Genomic DNA, 16,107 nt, shown 5'->3' with positions numbered 1-16,107 from the left:
GAGGAAAACCCCTCAATTCCATGAGTTCCCATGCCATGGCACTACACAGCAGGACTTTCAGCACCGTCTGTATAGGAGTCAAGAGGGGCACTCAGGTACCATGAGAACCTCCTTCCATCCACCCCCCACTCAGAGGCAGCTCACCAGCTTCATGACCGGTCTCACCTGTGTACAAATCTTTTACTCTCCAGATATGCAAGGGCTGTACTAAGCTGATAGGCATATAGGATCAAAGACGCTAGATCCAAACTGTATTTCCTTACTTGCAGAAACGACCGCAGCTTTTTCAACAGTGACCAAAAGGAACAAGAAAAATAATTAGTGTCACAGACTAAAAATCAATAGCAGAAGAGTTACATTCAACAACGATCTGATCCTTTCCAAATGCATTTTTATGAGAATGCCTTCAATTCTATCCTAAAAAACAAAAAAACAAAACAGGCATAATGAAAGAGACACATCATCACAGAAGTCATGCTTAATTATTCTTCATTTGAGATCCAATTGCAAAAATTAGAGTCCTCATGATTATAGACACATTTCTGAAAAAATACAGAAAGATGGTTCCAGGGAATGAATAAAGGTGTGGTATAAAATACCACCAGATAATAAGAGCCAGAGAACAACAACAAAAAATCTAGTTACAAAGCAAGCCTCCTCCACAGCCACGGTCAGCCCACCTCCCCAGACCACCCTGTGCCCCAGGCCGACCTGAGCACAAGGGGATGAAGACAAAGCAGGGGCAAGAAGTCCCCCTCTGCCGCCAGGGAATCTTGGGTGAAGAAGGGTAAAATGGTTACGTGTTTACGGGTGTTTACGCCCTAGGCTTACTATGGTCCATACTATGACTATCAAGACTAATTCGGCAAAATGCTAATATAGCAAAGAAGGCAGATGAACTCCAATCCTACACAATCTCCCTACACATAAAGGAGAAGCATTATTAATGATCTAACCCAGAACAATTAACAAATTCTCCAAAAACAAAAGCAGAAAAATTATGTGAAGAAAACAATTTATGTAAACACTCCATTTTATTTGGAAAAGTGTGGGAGAGGAAGAAGAGAAATCCTGGAGGCCTTAAAATAATTCCTTCACCAGAAAGCTTTGTTAGGACTGGAAGTGGCCAGTGACCAAGTGGTTATTTTTTCCCCTCTCTCTTGCTGTTGCCTACAGAAAACGCCCAGTGACTTGAGAGTGAAAGAAGCAATGTCAGAGAGGTTTGGGTAAATGAATGCTGAATTTAAGTAAATCAGAACCATTGTTTCACCTCTGGGGGACTTCACTTTGCAGTGTCTTTTAGACCATCTAATATTACCCACGGTTTCTTAGAGCCTCACAGAGCTGTCATCAGAGCTGGGGAGGAGATCAGGGAGGCCACGGGCAGCGCCCTGTCCCCGGAAGGCAGGGCCAACACCATCGTGAGAGGACGACGGACCCAGGCCATCTTTGATTCCCAGAAACTAAAACCTCAATTCTCACTAAAAGCAAAACTGCTTGGTGTCCTTCCAGAAACAACTAATATGTATAATGTGTTAGACGGTTAAACTACTAGATTTCAGCACCAACGCCACATGCACACATCTGGAAGGTTTACCCCAAGCAGGGCGCAGGGAGCTGCCTGGAGACAGAAAGAGGGTGGGGCCCAGCCGGCCCGCCCTCCCATGACTCAGCGGCCTGGGTGGGGACTCGCCCAGGTGGTGGTGACACACCTACCTGGGAGCTTCTGGGAGAGTCAAATAAGGACATCGCCCACACTCTGCTAGCTTTAAGAGGAAACTGTGACTCACATTAGTTGGTCTGAAAGACACTGCAAAGTCAGTTCCCCCAAAGATGAAGCAGTAGTTCTGATGTACCTAAATTCAGCACATTTACCCAAACTCCACTAACATTGCTTCTTTCACACTCAAATCAGTGGGCAAGTTCTTTAGGCAACAGCAAGAAAGAGGGAAAGAAGAGAATCACTTAGTCACCTGCTGCTTCCAGTCCTGACAAAGCTTTGGGGTGGGAAGACCCTGCCACCTGCACTGAGCTAGGGGACTACTTGGGAATTTAATGAGGATGCTATACTACTATAGTATGTATATGTACATACATACACACTCTCCTATGTATACTATAAGAGCGTATGTCACACACTTCCCTGCGGGTGCAAGCGCAGTGGATGGGGGGCAGATACCTCTCTGAGTCTGCACTATATATATGCACACATATAGACACTCTCCTATGTATACTACAAGAGTGTATGTCACACACTTCCCTGCGGGTGCAGGTGCGGTGGATGGGGGGTGGGTACCTCTCTGAGTCTGCACTATACATGCACACATATAGACACCCTCCTATGTATACTACAAGAGTGTATGTCACACACTTCCCTGCAGGTGCAGGCGCAGTGGATGGGGGGCAGGTACCTCTCTGAGTGTGCACTATATATATGCACACAAATACACACTCTATGTATACTATGAGAGTGTATGTCACACACTTCTCTGCGGGTGCAGGGGTGGTGGATGGGGGGCGGGTACCTCTCTGAGTGTGCACTATGTATACGCACACATATACACACTCATATACTACGAGAGTGTATGTCATGCACTCCCCTGCGGGTGCAGGCATGGTGGATGGGGGGTGAGTACCTCTCTTAGTGTGTGCTATGTATATGCACACATATACACACTCTATGTATACTACGAGAGTGTATGTCACCCACTCCCCTGAGGGTGCAGGCGTGGCGGATGGGGGGTGAGTACCTCTCCGAGTGTGTGCTATGTATATGCACACATATACACACTCTATGTATACTATGAGAGTGTATGTCACGCACTTCCCTGCGGGTACAGCCACGTCAGATGGGGGGTGGGTACCTCTCTGAGTGTGCACTATGTATATGCACACATATACACACCCTATGTATACTATGAGAGTGTATGTCACCCACTCCCCTGCGGGTGCAGGTGCAGTAGGTGGGGGGTGGATACCTCTCCAAGTGTGCACAGCTCCATGATGATCCAGACGGGGTTCTCTGTGATGACTCCGATCAGCTTCACAATGTGAGGGTGGTCAAACTGACGCATCGTTACTGCGGAGAAACAGGTGTCCAAAACCATCATTCCTTTGAAGATCTTTCAGTTTCCTGAAGACAAGCTCAGTTAAGACTCGGGGCTAACGGGAGTTCCCCGGCGTTCCGGTGGTTAGGATTTAGTGCTTTTCACTGGCTGAGAAAACCTCCTCTTCTTTTTCAGGGACAAATCTGACCTGAGGCTAACTTTCCAGGTTTTCCTCTGGAAACCTGACCAAGCTGGAATGTGTGATTCATTGTCTAAGAAATACCCTTCATGGTAAAACCACCTGATTGGTAAATTGCTGGTGGGGCAGCAGGCACGTTCCTGAGTGTGAATGCAGCTGGGCGTTCCCTGCAGGGCCCCAGAGCCCATGCCGGTGGCTTTGAGAGGATTTCTCCTTGACCCAAGAGGCTCCGGCATCCACCACTGTGGCCGCATCACCTCCCAGCGCTATCAGGGCTAAGAAAGCAGTTCCTGGACCACTGTGAGGACTTCCCTATGGGGAAATGCCAGCATGTGGCTTCCAGGCCTGAACTCCTTTCAGAAAGTCTGACGCCAGATGTGGCCTGTGGCTGTCACTTGAGTGTGACTGCTTTGCTGAGCCTAAGATGACCAAGAGGGCCCTGCACATGTACACACATACCTAGATGTGGGGACCTATTTTTAAGCATGTACACATTTCTAATATCAGGCTAAGGAATCACTCGCACAGTACACTAGGATGACTGAGACGCAAGACAACATTCCTAGAACTGTCAAACCTCAAACCTGGAAGCAACTTTACAGGCAACCTAGCGCAGTGGTCCCCCCAAAGCACCTGGATTTCACAGACTACTGGTACGAAAAAAACATTTTTTTTAAATTTTGGGGACCAATTCAGGTTGATTTTATGCTGCCAAGCAAAGACACAAGCAACACAACAGGAGAAAATGCCTCATCATACCCACTTTAGTACGGAGCCCAATGTGGACTGCAGCTCAGTGCTGGGTCCATCTGGGGAGGACAGGCCTCTCTGCTTTCACTCTGGGCACCGCACAGCTGACCCTCCATATCCACAGGGGACGGGGCCCAGGACCCCCGGGGGGGAAACCAACATCTGTGGATGCTCAAGTGCTTCTGACAACAGCGGAGTGCTTGCATGGAGCACGTGCACAGCCTCCGTATACTTTGCTTGTCTCCTGTAATACCTAGTACAATGTAAAAGCCATGTACGCAGATGCCAGAGCATAGCAAAGTCAAGTTTTGCTTTCTGGGACTTTCTGGAACTCTTCTTCTCAGTATTTTCAACCCACAGTTGGCTGAACCTATGGATCTAAAGCTTGCAGATATGGAAGACTGTATATGCTACCATCGCACCCAAGGACCACACTGGCTCTTCTTGCAGACTGACTACACCCTCACTTGAGAGAACTCAAACCTTCAAGGTAGTCTCCCCTCAATTTTTCCCACACATTCCAAAAACAGGACCTGATAGTTTAAAGCAAAGAAACAAACAAAAAACACAACACACAACAATACCTGGAGCAAAATCCAAAAGGTACCACTGGGTGTCATCTGGTCAGTACAGTTCATCACTTCAGTACAGTGTGATGGCTTGGGACAGACATTCAGGAACCCAGTACATCTACTCTTATTTTCAATTGACTTACCATCACTTTCGGTTTTATGTCACCCTTAACATACAGTTAACAAGCTTTTACATCTCCTCTGGAGTAATTATTAAAAACACCACACAGCGGAGGGCTAAGAGACTCGTGCGGTCACTAGGAGAGTCCATCCTCACTGGGCTGAAGCCCATCAGCTGCAGCAGTTTGACTCATTCACCCAGGGCCAGAAGCACGGGCCAGGGTGGCTGCTGGCTTCCACAAATCAGTCACTGGAACACATCTTGCTGGCTCCTTTTTGAGCTGTCTGTGGCTCTTCCACACTCTGACAGCAGAGCTGAGCATCCGTGACAGGGACCACCTGGCCTTCAGAGCCCAGGATATTTACTACGTGGTCCTTCAGAGAAAGTTTAATGACCCCTGATCTAAGCCATACTGCCACTCTTACACATAGAGCCTGTCAAAGCCCTACAGGATTTTAGGTATACTGCCTGTAGCATGTTTCTCTGAAATAACAGCCTTTCAAAAAAGAAAACAAGGTTAGTTTGACCTGACTACTACAAAATGCTAAAATTGATTTTTGTAATGATGATTACAAAGTCTTACAAAAATTACAAGATAATACCTACTCGCAAAAATTTTAGAGAAAGGTAAGCAATTTTTAAAAATGTGCTTTTTTGAAAACATATAATGCATTTTACCACCAAAGGAAAAACACAGAGGCTGTTAGGTAATGCCGGCTGATTTTCAGCCTCTGTTTCCTCAGCCTCGACGCCCCGAAACAGCACACTAGTTCAGACGGAAGTCATCACCAGGCCCTGTCTCGTACTCCAGTTAAAGACCCGAGAACAGGATCAGGACTTGCTCTGACTCAACTGATGAACTGACCATCTGGTTTACTCCATGACTTATCACTTATTGGACTGCTGGGTGGTAAATATTTATTGAAATTCCATGTACATATAATGAAAGATACCAAGATTCATTCAGGCGACCAACGGCTACAACCACCTTCTGTGAGTTAAGCCCTGTGCTTGGCTCTGGGTCTGAGTCACAAGTAGAACAGACACGGTCCCTGTGCCCACCGGGACTTATACTCTAGAGGAAGAGAGAGGCATCGTGTATTTAATTACGGACACTTGGGAAGGGAAAGACGGGCTCCCGTGACAAAGCCTCTGAAGGAGAGATCCTTTAACTCTGCTGGTCGGGAGGGACAAGCTGAGTGGAAGCAGGATTAAGGACCCAGCCTGAGGCAGGCGGGAAGGAGCCGACATGTGCACACAGGCAGGACCAGGGCCTGCTCTTCGCGGGTCTGTCCTCAGGACAGGACCCGCCACACACGACTCTACAGCAGCACCTCGGGATGGTCTGGGCCCTGCTCCCCACTCATCCTAGGGTTCCATACTACAGGGACTGTGTCTGTCCTGCTCACCGCCCAACTCCATGGCCTGCGGGCATCACTACATCCACCCAAGCCTAGTGTGGAGATGGTTACGGTACAAAGTGCCAGGGGATAAAGGCAGTAAGTTAATCTGTCTTCACATCCCAAAAATGTGACAGTCGGCCTGGAGAACTCTGTACCCATGAGCCTCAACAAAAACAGATATTAACTGCATGGCAAGAGCATAAAAGTCAAAACATTGTTCTTCTTACTTCTTTAGAGACTGTTTGGATTTCACAGACAGAAAGTCAAAATGGAGTCCCACAGAAATGTCTAGAAACTTACAGGCTTCTTGAAGGAATTTCTCTCTCACGCTGTCCGAAGTACAGTTTTTACATGTTTTAATTGCAACTGCCAAAGCTGGATTCTCCTGTGATGGGGACACATGGAAAAAGAGGTCTCTGTGTTAATCAGTGGGCATGTTCAGGAAAAGCAGTTTATTCTGCAACCCTGTGGATTCTGGATCAGACAGAATCAGAACCATACAACCTTAACAGTGGGAGGAACACTTAAAGTCCTCTGTAGAAAATCCCCAGAAAGCAGACATGCAGGTAAAATGCTGCAGGTGACTCGTGTCCCACAAACACCTGGTGGGGGTGCCTCCAGGGCTCCTGCAGGGGCTCAGGCTGCACCAGGAACAAGGGCTGGCAGCCCTGAGCACCGCCAGCCGATGTCCCAGCAGAGGACACAGACAGACGCCGCGAACAAGACACTGAGACGTCACCTAACAGGTTAGAAGGTAAGCTCCCAGAGACAGGGGAGAGGGGACGAGAGCAAAGACCTGCAGGAGGGGAGGGGAGCCCTGTGGCTTCTACCCTGAGTGAGAGCCCCCGTCCCGGGACAGGGTCTGGGCAGAGGAGGGCCTTGCTGACCTTGGCCAGGAAGGAACGCTCCAGGGAGGTGAGGGGAGGTGCAGGAGCTGTGGAGGGCTGGGGGGTGACGGGGGAAAGGATGCCAGGCTGGGCGGGAGAGGGCAAGCTGGGGGTCTCTGAAGCTGACCAGAAGCCCAACTCTGAATGTGACGGGCTTGAGATGTTGGTGGGACAGCGAGTCACACTGGAGAGTGGACGTCAGCGCTGAATGGGGTGGGGAGGGGTCCTGGAAGCGGCCGCAGTTCAGACAGTGGTGGAAGCAGGGGCTAGACAAACCTCACAGGGAGATAGAGGTGTTAAGATGGAACCTCCCAGCCCCTCCACACCAAGAGGTCAGGGAGAGGGGCGACACGCCAACGTTGGGGGTGGCAAGAAACCACGAAAACATGTCACCCTGGGAGCCAAAGAAGCTGAACTTCCTAGTCCAAGTTCAAAAGAAAAGTAAGAAATAAGCAAATCAATTAAAAAAAACACCAGGGAAGATTTTAACTGGAAATGTATGTGCTTATCCTATCCTTGGCTTTGGGTGGTCCCTTCCAGAACCACCCATTTCTCTTACTTCGGGTGCCCTGTTCGCAAAAAAAAAACTCATTAGAACAGCACCTGATTCATAGATTGTGTTCAATAAATATTTGTGGAATTAATGAATGCTTTAAATATTGTTCTTTTAAATGGAAATGCTCACCTACAAGTCATGGTCATGGTGCATCTTTTTTTTGCATATCTTAAAAGTATCCTCAATTGCATTAATTTGTTTTAGATTTCATGCTAACTGTACACTGTGATTCTAAAGGAAATGCTCTCAAACAAGAGTGATACAACAGGCCACAAGACTGTAACACACACTCGTGGGACTGCAGTCCCTCTCCGACCCTGTGGGAGGTGTGCCCAGGTGGCAGGACCACTCAGGAGGGAGTGGTCACCAGGCCCCCGGAGGAGAGCAGCCGGCTGGTACAGAGGTCTGTCTGCTGAAAGTCTGAGCTCGGGGCCTTCTGAGAGTCACCAGCAACACAGCACAGTGCTCTGAACTGTAGAGAGCAAACTTCTAGGACTAGCACCATGACTTCTATCTCTGTGTGAACCTAAGGCTGACTGATATATTTTAGAAATGACACAAAATGCCCATTTTTACAAGAGAACTGAATAACAACAGAAACTTCCGTAAGACCATAAATCAGTCAATCCTGTCAGTTGGTGCTTTATGACAGTAAAAAAAAATGCAAAAGAAGCACTGCTCTCTAAAGATGCATGTCTTCAGATAGATGCTAAGCCTGAGATTTCGGGGCAGCACGTGGGCAAAGGGCTATAGGACTGTTACTGATGACAGAGGCTGAATGAAAGATTAGAACAAATAAAAGACAGAACCAGCTCTCAGGAGCTAATTTTGCCAGTTTGGGTTTCTGAACATAGCAAGTGAATGGACATATATGATAAGCCTTGCAGAGGACAACAGCAAATACCCTGAAGAAGCAGGGCCTCATGAGGACAGACAGGAGTGGGCCATGCGGGGGGCAGCGCAGGCACGGTGGGGGGCCGCCCGACAGGACCTACCGGGCTCGTGTAGGTGCCCTGGTGCACGTCTCCAAACTGGCCCTCTCCGATGCACCGGCCGAGTTCTATTCTTTCTCTCTGAATCTCATAGTCCCTGGCTGCAAAACACGATCCACACACCAGAAGACACTTCAGTGCAACATCCCCAGTGCAGAAAACACAGGACACATTTCATTTCATCATCATCGATGAGTAAGAATTTCATCGGTGGCACATCATTCTATGAAAATGCTTTAAACAGAGTGGAATTCTCTTAAACGAGTATTTTAAAAGGAATTTATGTAGCTGTTATGGCACTGCTTAAATTATCAAAATGATGAGTTTTATACAAGGTAGATTTTTTTTTTTCATATTTTTCAATGTCTGATTCAGTTGATTAATTCGATAGTCTGCTAAATAATTGCTCCAAGTTTATATATGTTTAATTAATACATACTATTAGTTCAGGTATTAATATATGAAGTCTAAAAAATGGTTATTTAAAGCAATTATTTCACAAGTAACTAAAGTCTGTAGACATGGAGAGAAAAAATTGTGGCATGAGTAATTTTGTGTTTTAAAAGTTCAAGAGTGTTCCACTTCATTATAATCCTATCTATATTATTCATGGAGCTAAACGAGTTTAAAGAGGTAGCTTCTAGGACCAGCTTTAAGTCAGAAGATTTGGGAACAAGGTTGAATGTAATCACATAATAGATTACGAGTATTTTATATTTTTGAGAGCATCAGCCTCAAATTAATGTATTCAATTGTCATGATTTATACAAACCCAATTATTTGGAGGCACATGGAAAGAAACTACCCACTGGGAACCTAGGAGATGATTCTAATCCAATGACCTGCTTGGTATTTTGATTTCTTCTAATCTGTCAAATTAGAAATCACATGGAAAATTCAACCCAAATTTTAGATGGTCATTTTCCTCTTTAAAATCACTTTAGCTGGTCGTTCCATTGATTTAACAGCATGAGTAAACCAATGAAAAAGTTTAAAAGTAAAAGTTAACTGGAAACTGAGACATCCCGTATCATTCCATGGGTTGCAATTGCAAGCAAACGCAGTTATTTTAAAGGATCCTGTTACCTTCATCTATTCCATAGCTTTCTGCATCGCAATTAAGAGAGAGAAAAAGTGAAGACCTTGCTTAGAAATGACTAACAGCAATCAGGTTAACAACAAACTCGGAGAGCACATTTCAATATTTACTTTGTTAAATATTTTGACTACAAATATGAGTCAAAAAAAGAGGACCAAACACAAGTAACAACACAATATCCTCAAGTTAACGCAATGTGATATACAATGCTTCACATTTCTATCCCATAAACTCCTTATATGATAACCCATTTTTCTTGGGTTTAGATAAAAGTTAGCATGTTGGACATTTACTACTCAACTATGAATAATATACAAGTAAAAATTTGGATAGTCTGCAAGAATGTACAAAAGACTAAGTGGCTAACCAAACCTTGAAACCAAAATTTAAACATTCTTCTGAATTGCTACCGCAAGTCAGAGTAAACCCATTTAATTCTCAACTCTTGCCTCTGTTTCAAATCACCAACCCAGGAGCCGTTAGAATGAAGTTCAGCCCCTCCACCCTCATCTTTTACCCCACAGAATAACGCACAGGGTTGAGCTGGACTGGGCTATTTCCCTTTATTTTGGTAAATCTACTCAACATGTATAGGAAATCTATTGAAAACAACTTTCAAAATATTTATACAACAGGGTAAAGCACCTGAAACATTTCACAAACACACAGAGCTTTACTGAAACCAGGATATTAGATGCTGAAATATTAGGCCTTGAAGGCTTAAGGTGGACTCCTAATCAGGCCTCTATAAGAGGTAGGGTTAACTTTTTTTAAATTGAGACACGCCCTTGAAATTTTCCAGAGCTGGGACTATATACACCCCACCTGGAGAGCTGGGGCTCCCAGGCTCTCCTCACCAGCAGAGGGTGACACTGCTGGGCTGCTGGGGTGCGGGGGACGGTGAGGAGTCCTGCTCTCCCCACACTTCCCACCCTAAGCTGGAAGGACCGGACACAGGAAGCTCTTTGTAACTGCTTAGTCAAGGGCAAAAAGAAATGAAACCTCAGAGGGGAAATGTGATTCATTAAAAGGTGTGCATTCAAAGAACTGTATGTGTGTGTGTGCGCGCGTGTGTTTAAATACTAATTTCCTACAGACAGGAAATGTTTTAATCATTAAAGGTTATATATTATCCCAGAGCAAGAGCACAAGATTACAAAATCCCCATAACTGAACTGACTTACAATAGATATTTGAGTTTCAGGTTTCCGAGCTGGCAGTGGGCATGGAAGGCTGCAGAGAGTATTCCTACTATGAACTCAATAAGGTATTAAATGGACAATAAACACCTAAAACATTTAAACACAAGATATTTAAACTCTGTCAAATCTGAACAGGAGCGAAACCAGAGCTACTCACTGGAGGGCATGGTGTAAGTGTCCTCTTCGTCGATGATCTCAGCATAATCATCCGTTTCTGCAGGAGAGGAAACATGTACGTTAGAAGAGGTTAAATCTCAGACCCCCTGGCTTTGAACTAATTTGAAAAGGCAAAATGATCTGCCTGCATCCCCTGCAATGCTGACATATTCTTAAAACACTATTACTCAATTTTTGTTCAGACATGAGTCATTTATGGAAATAAAGGTGACATCATGGTCCACCATGTCATAATACACAGACTTGTTCCTCAGAGAACACACAGACTGCCACAGAAAACTCTGTGGAATACAGAAGACAGCCATGGCTGTGTGCATGAGTCAAACGCACCAAGCAGTCGGGCTGACCGTGAAGCCCGCCTCACTACACCCAGCACACGCGTGAAGCCGCACCGCCATCCACTGGGGCTTCTCCAAGCACAGCTCAGACTTCATTTGCAGTCAGACCTCACAGCATATTCTGCATGTTCTTCAGAAAACAAAATGGCTAACTTATTTTATCTGTTCAGGGTGAAAGCAACCCAGGAATTGCCCTTGTAACTTTTCACTCAGATATTTGAACAGTGTATATTCATGTCAAAAGGGTAAAAGAAAAAAAAAAAAAGGGTAAAAGATGTGTCAAAAATAATAAAATCAGAATAGCATAGAAATCGAGTTCTTCTCTGGTGTAATGTCAAGGAGTTCCAATGCTTCCACTAATTCCTCTCAGTAATGCAGGAACTTAACGACCCACCTCCATATTAATGGGGGGAAACTCGTTTTGAGGAAGCCACGCACTCACTTGGATAATAATTACACTGAAAATCACTCAGGTCTTCTCTGTTTTTCTCATACTGGAAAGAGGAAAACTTTAAGTAGCTCTGTGCACAGGGTTTAAGCTCCTGGGCCAGCACAGGAGGCGATAAGTTCTAAAGAATTAAAAGTTGTCTCTTCTGTGCTGCCATTATTACTTCACTCAGATATTAAAATTATAGAAACCAAAGACAACAGAGACTATATACTGTTTACAGTCACTAGGATGTCAACTGTTCTGCATACTGCTATGCTAACAACTGAGATCAAATGGAAGAGTAGTTGGAAGAATTCATTTCTTAATTTGTCATCATTAAAAGTAATTCAAGTAACAACAAATTCAACTGGCAGAACATAAAGTCCATAAACAGGTATTCCTTTAGGCATTTAGGAAATGTAACCTAAGTCCTGTATGACAGGTGGATAATTTATGTTATTCTTACATGTTTATAAATATTACTACTTTCAGGATTAAAGAAAAAAATTATTTAATCTATCCCACACCTTACATTCCTACATTTCTCCCTCCCATCCTGTTCTCAGCGGATACCAGGAGTGGGTGGTGGTTTCCAGCCTTGCTTTTGTGTAAGGTGGCTGAGTGGAAACTGTGAGATGAAACTGGGGACAGAGTGTGCCGCTAAGGCCGCGGTGAGGAAGAGGACTAAGTGGGGGACTGTGTCAGGCTAAGGCCACACAGGCGGACCCTCAGCTGTCCACACTGTCTGCAGTGTGGCAACTCCATTTCCTGAAACCACAGGCCCACCCCCACAGTCCGCTTTCACATAAACCACACACCCCCTTAGAGGCAAAGCACACTGGCTGAGCCTGAGGAGGCCAGATCCTGCTGCAACACTGCCCAGAGCACTAGCTGTGCCTCCCTCTCCCAGCCGCCCTGGAGTCAGCATCGGCCCCTGACCTGGGCTCTCGGCTCCACTCAGATGGCAGGGGCCCAGGGCTCAGCGGGCTTCCCCGGGCCGCCAGGGTCACCGTCTGCCTGTCCTTCCGTCTCCCTGAGTAACAATGTCTGCCGCCTGGCTGCCACCTGCTGAGACCCCTCCTGGCCCCCAGTCACTCTCGATCATGCTGCCCGATGTGCTTTGCTCAGGGCCCGACACTACCAACTCTCTGAGGGTCCTCTGGTTCTTGGACAACTGTCTGCCCCATCGGGAGCAGCCCCCGGGGCAGCAGGCCCTGCTATATCTCATCTACTGCCATGTTCTCAGCCTGCAAACCAGAGCTGGCACAGGGGAGGCACCTGGTGAGCACTCACTGAACAGAAAGCAGGCATGCACTCCAGTCATGCGGGGGGGGGGGGGGGGGGGGGGCGCACGCGGGGCGCGCGACCCTGAGGCGGGGGAGCCAAGCCAGGCAGAGCTGCACGTGGGCGCCCACAGCCCCGTCTGGGCACCTGTCTGCGCTTCGGTGGCACCCTCACGTGTCCGATGAGAACACGTCCACCTGCGGGGGTTGTCACGAAGACTACAGAGGCGCACATCAAGCTGCGGTGGGCCCTGCAAACGACAGGTGACTGAGGGGGGCGGTCTCCCTGGTGCCCTCCACTTCTGAGGCCTCCCTGGCAGGAGCCCGCCGGGCGGGGCTGCAGCGGCTCCCAGGACTGCCTCTTTTTATGAAACCCTTGGCAGAGAGAACCTCTGAACTGGTTCTCAGGGAGAAAGAAGATGGCTCATACATGTCAGGCTGGCACGCAAAGCTGATGTGGGAAAAAACCAAGCTGCATACACTTTAGTTTACACCATCACAAGAGTCTGCAGTTCTTGTCTTTTGGTGCTATGTGAATGCTGCAAAAAAAAGCTTTGGGGATTATTCAAAACACCCAGGCATCACTCTGATGAATATGGGTGTGGATACTGTGACGCCAGGTGAACAGGGAGTTCTTGCTGCTGTGTTCTTCACAAGCTGGTTCTCATGTGGCAGGGTCAACACTGGTGAAGGCACGTGCACCTACAAAGGTTTACCGTGACCTTCTACATAGGGCTTTTGAAGTGAGAATACCTGGCGTATTTTTCCAAGAACTCTTGATACGGATTTGGTTCTATTTTCCATTTTTCTTTCCTGGTTTTTAGGATGATGGGCTAGTACGACTCTGATATGAGAGGTACTTTTACATAATCAACGGTCCCTGAACAACTGGAGTCCACCCTGAAACCTGGCCCCCAAATAAACTCATTGTAGGAGGAAAACCTAAGGGAAAAGGAGGCAGGTTGAAAGATCTCGGCACAAAATGAAGGGAAGAGCTGTGTGTGTTCCACTTAATCATGGGGTCACGACTAAAGAAGACCTGGGCACCTGCCAGACACCATCACAAACAACTGCACGCACCACTGCTTAACCTCAGGGAAATCATACATGGTGGGTCCCACTCTCATCATCCTGTTTCCCAGGCTGGAACCTGAGGCCCCTAGAGGCACTGGAGGGCCCTCCAGGAGGGCGCCCGGGCCACCGCGCTCCACTCTGCTCTTTGTCACCTTCCGTGTTTCTGGGCTTCAACTTGTGAGACCAGACCCCCTGTGCCTTGAGACCTCAGCACGCTCCCCTATGCGTGCTTGGGGCTTCACCCCCAGTGTGGGTGCAGCTTTGCTCCAGGGCTGTGCCCAGGTAGGATTTTGTGGGTCTGTGCACTTGGGAGACAATTTCAGACCATGAGCTGAACATTTCAAAATGAACACTCTGAAAAATGGAGGCCTCTGAAACCCTGGGTAACACTGCAATCGGAAAGGTTTTTTAGACCATGAGCTGAACATTTCGAAATGAACACTCTGGAAAATAGAGGCCTCTGAGACCATGGGTAACACTGCAATCGGAAAGGTTTTTCAGACCATGAGGTGGACATTTCAAAATGAACACTCTGGAGAATGGAGGCCTCTGAGACCACGGGTAACACTGCAATTTACAGTGTTTGGTGTCACAGAATGTGGTAAAATAAAAATGATGGGAAGACATGTTAAAAGGACAGAAACTGACAACTCAAATGAGGAGAGAAAAGTATCAAGTTCTCATTCTCAAAGAAAGTGAACGAGATCTAGTAAAGTCGCCCCGAAAACCATGGGTGTGCACGTCCCCCAAGGGCCTGACACCTCTGGAGGCCCTGTGAAGGGTCAGTCTGGAGAGCGGGAGGGACAGGGCAGCAGACGCTTGGCTGTAATGCCACCACTGGACCAGGATCTGCAGCCCAGCCACATCCTGGGTACCCTCAGTCCCCTCGTGGGGAAGGGGGCGGGCGGTGCGACCCTGTGCCCACCTCCACCGGCCAGGCCTGCTGCCCTCGGGGGGCCTGAGGACGCACTGCCCCCAGAGTAGTGTGTGTGCGGGGACTCCACTGCCCAGCAGAGCAGTGGGACCAAGCCGTCACAGCTCCTCACGCCACCTGGACAGAACCCGCCACCAGCCTTGGAGGCTGTGGGGACGGCAGGTGGAGGGGAAGGGGGCCTTCAGGAAGCCAGGAAGGGTGATGCTTTGCTCTGCGACCTGCACCAGGGTCAGCACACTTGTCCTGTACAAGGTCACAGGGTAGGTATTTGAGACTCGCTGCTCAAAGTCTCCACTGCAACCACTTAACTCTGCCGCTTAAATTGCAGGAGTGAGCAGACTGGTCATGACCAAAGGTATGACTGTGTTCCAATGAAACTTAATGATGGACACAGAAATCTGAATTTCACAGAGTTTTGTGCCACAGATACTATTCTTTGATTTTCCTCTCAACCATTTAAAAAAATCTAATAATCCTTCTTAGCTCAAGGATCAATACAAAAACAGGGGTGGGCTATAATTGGACTTTGGGCCTTAGTTTGTGGATCCCTGCCTTAGACTCGGGGATTAGACCTTTAGGGCTCAGCATATTCACCTGTAAAATGAGGATAATAACACTCACCCTGATTCATAGTACCAGGAAATCCAAATGTGGGGAAATTCACAAAAAAAAAGTTTTCTTTAGATAAACAACGTGGTAATAACCACTTGCTTGTACTCATCTGTTTAAATTTCTATGCTTTCACAGTAATCCTCACAACCACCACCAAGGCCTTCTTCACGTGCAGACTCCAGGGGGCGAGCGTGTCGCTGCAGGTCACCCAACGAGGCTGCAGCCTAGGCCCTGGCCACTCACCCAGCAGCCCAGGACAGTCAGGCTCTTGCCCCTCTGCTCACCAGTGAAGACAACACGCTCAGAGTCCCTGCTGGGGGCCTCGCAGACACACAGGGAGCCTGCCATGGAGGAGCTGCCCAGCAGCTGCCACCAAGCTGTCCCGGAGCCCAGAGCTTCTGGCTTCGCGTCCCGGGAGGCAGACACACTCA

At 47.4% G+C, this 16,107-nt stretch overlaps 1 protein-coding gene across 14 annotated transcripts in view; it reads right to left on the bottom strand.

Moving 5' to 3' along the window:
* PTK2 (protein tyrosine kinase 2) overlaps positions 1–16,107 on the bottom strand; it is a 197,316-nt gene that overhangs the window by 41,574 nt on the left and 139,635 nt on the right. For 10 of the 14 annotated variants that reach the window (XR_011491385.1, XM_070476928.1, XM_070476927.1 and 7 more), the window contains 6 exons: positions 10,986–11,042; positions 9,614–9,634; positions 8,531–8,628; positions 6,393–6,477; positions 2,979–3,079; positions 166–281 (listed from right to left, as the gene is read on the bottom strand). Coding sequence is in view for 13 of the 14 variants with exons in the window: in XM_070476928.1 (XP_070333029.1) it covers positions 166–281; positions 2,979–3,079; positions 6,393–6,477; positions 8,531–8,628; positions 9,614–9,634; positions 10,986–11,042 (478 nt within the window). In the remaining variant the exon portion in view is untranslated. The remainder of the gene's footprint in view (positions 1–165; positions 282–2,978; positions 3,080–6,392; positions 6,478–8,530; positions 8,629–9,613; positions 9,635–10,985; positions 11,043–16,107) is intronic. The other 4 variants (XM_070476929.1, XM_070476932.1, XM_070476933.1 and 1 more) reach the window with 1 other exon arrangement.

Source organism: Odocoileus virginianus, chromosome 15 (genome assembly GCF_023699985.2).
Source record: "Odocoileus virginianus isolate 20LAN1187 ecotype Illinois chromosome 15, Ovbor_1.2, whole genome shotgun sequence".
NCBI lineage: Eukaryota > Metazoa > Chordata > Mammalia > Artiodactyla > Cervidae > Odocoileus > Odocoileus virginianus.
The sequence above is the reverse complement of the archived record's forward strand: the minus strand, read 5'-3'. Positions and strand labels throughout refer to the sequence as shown.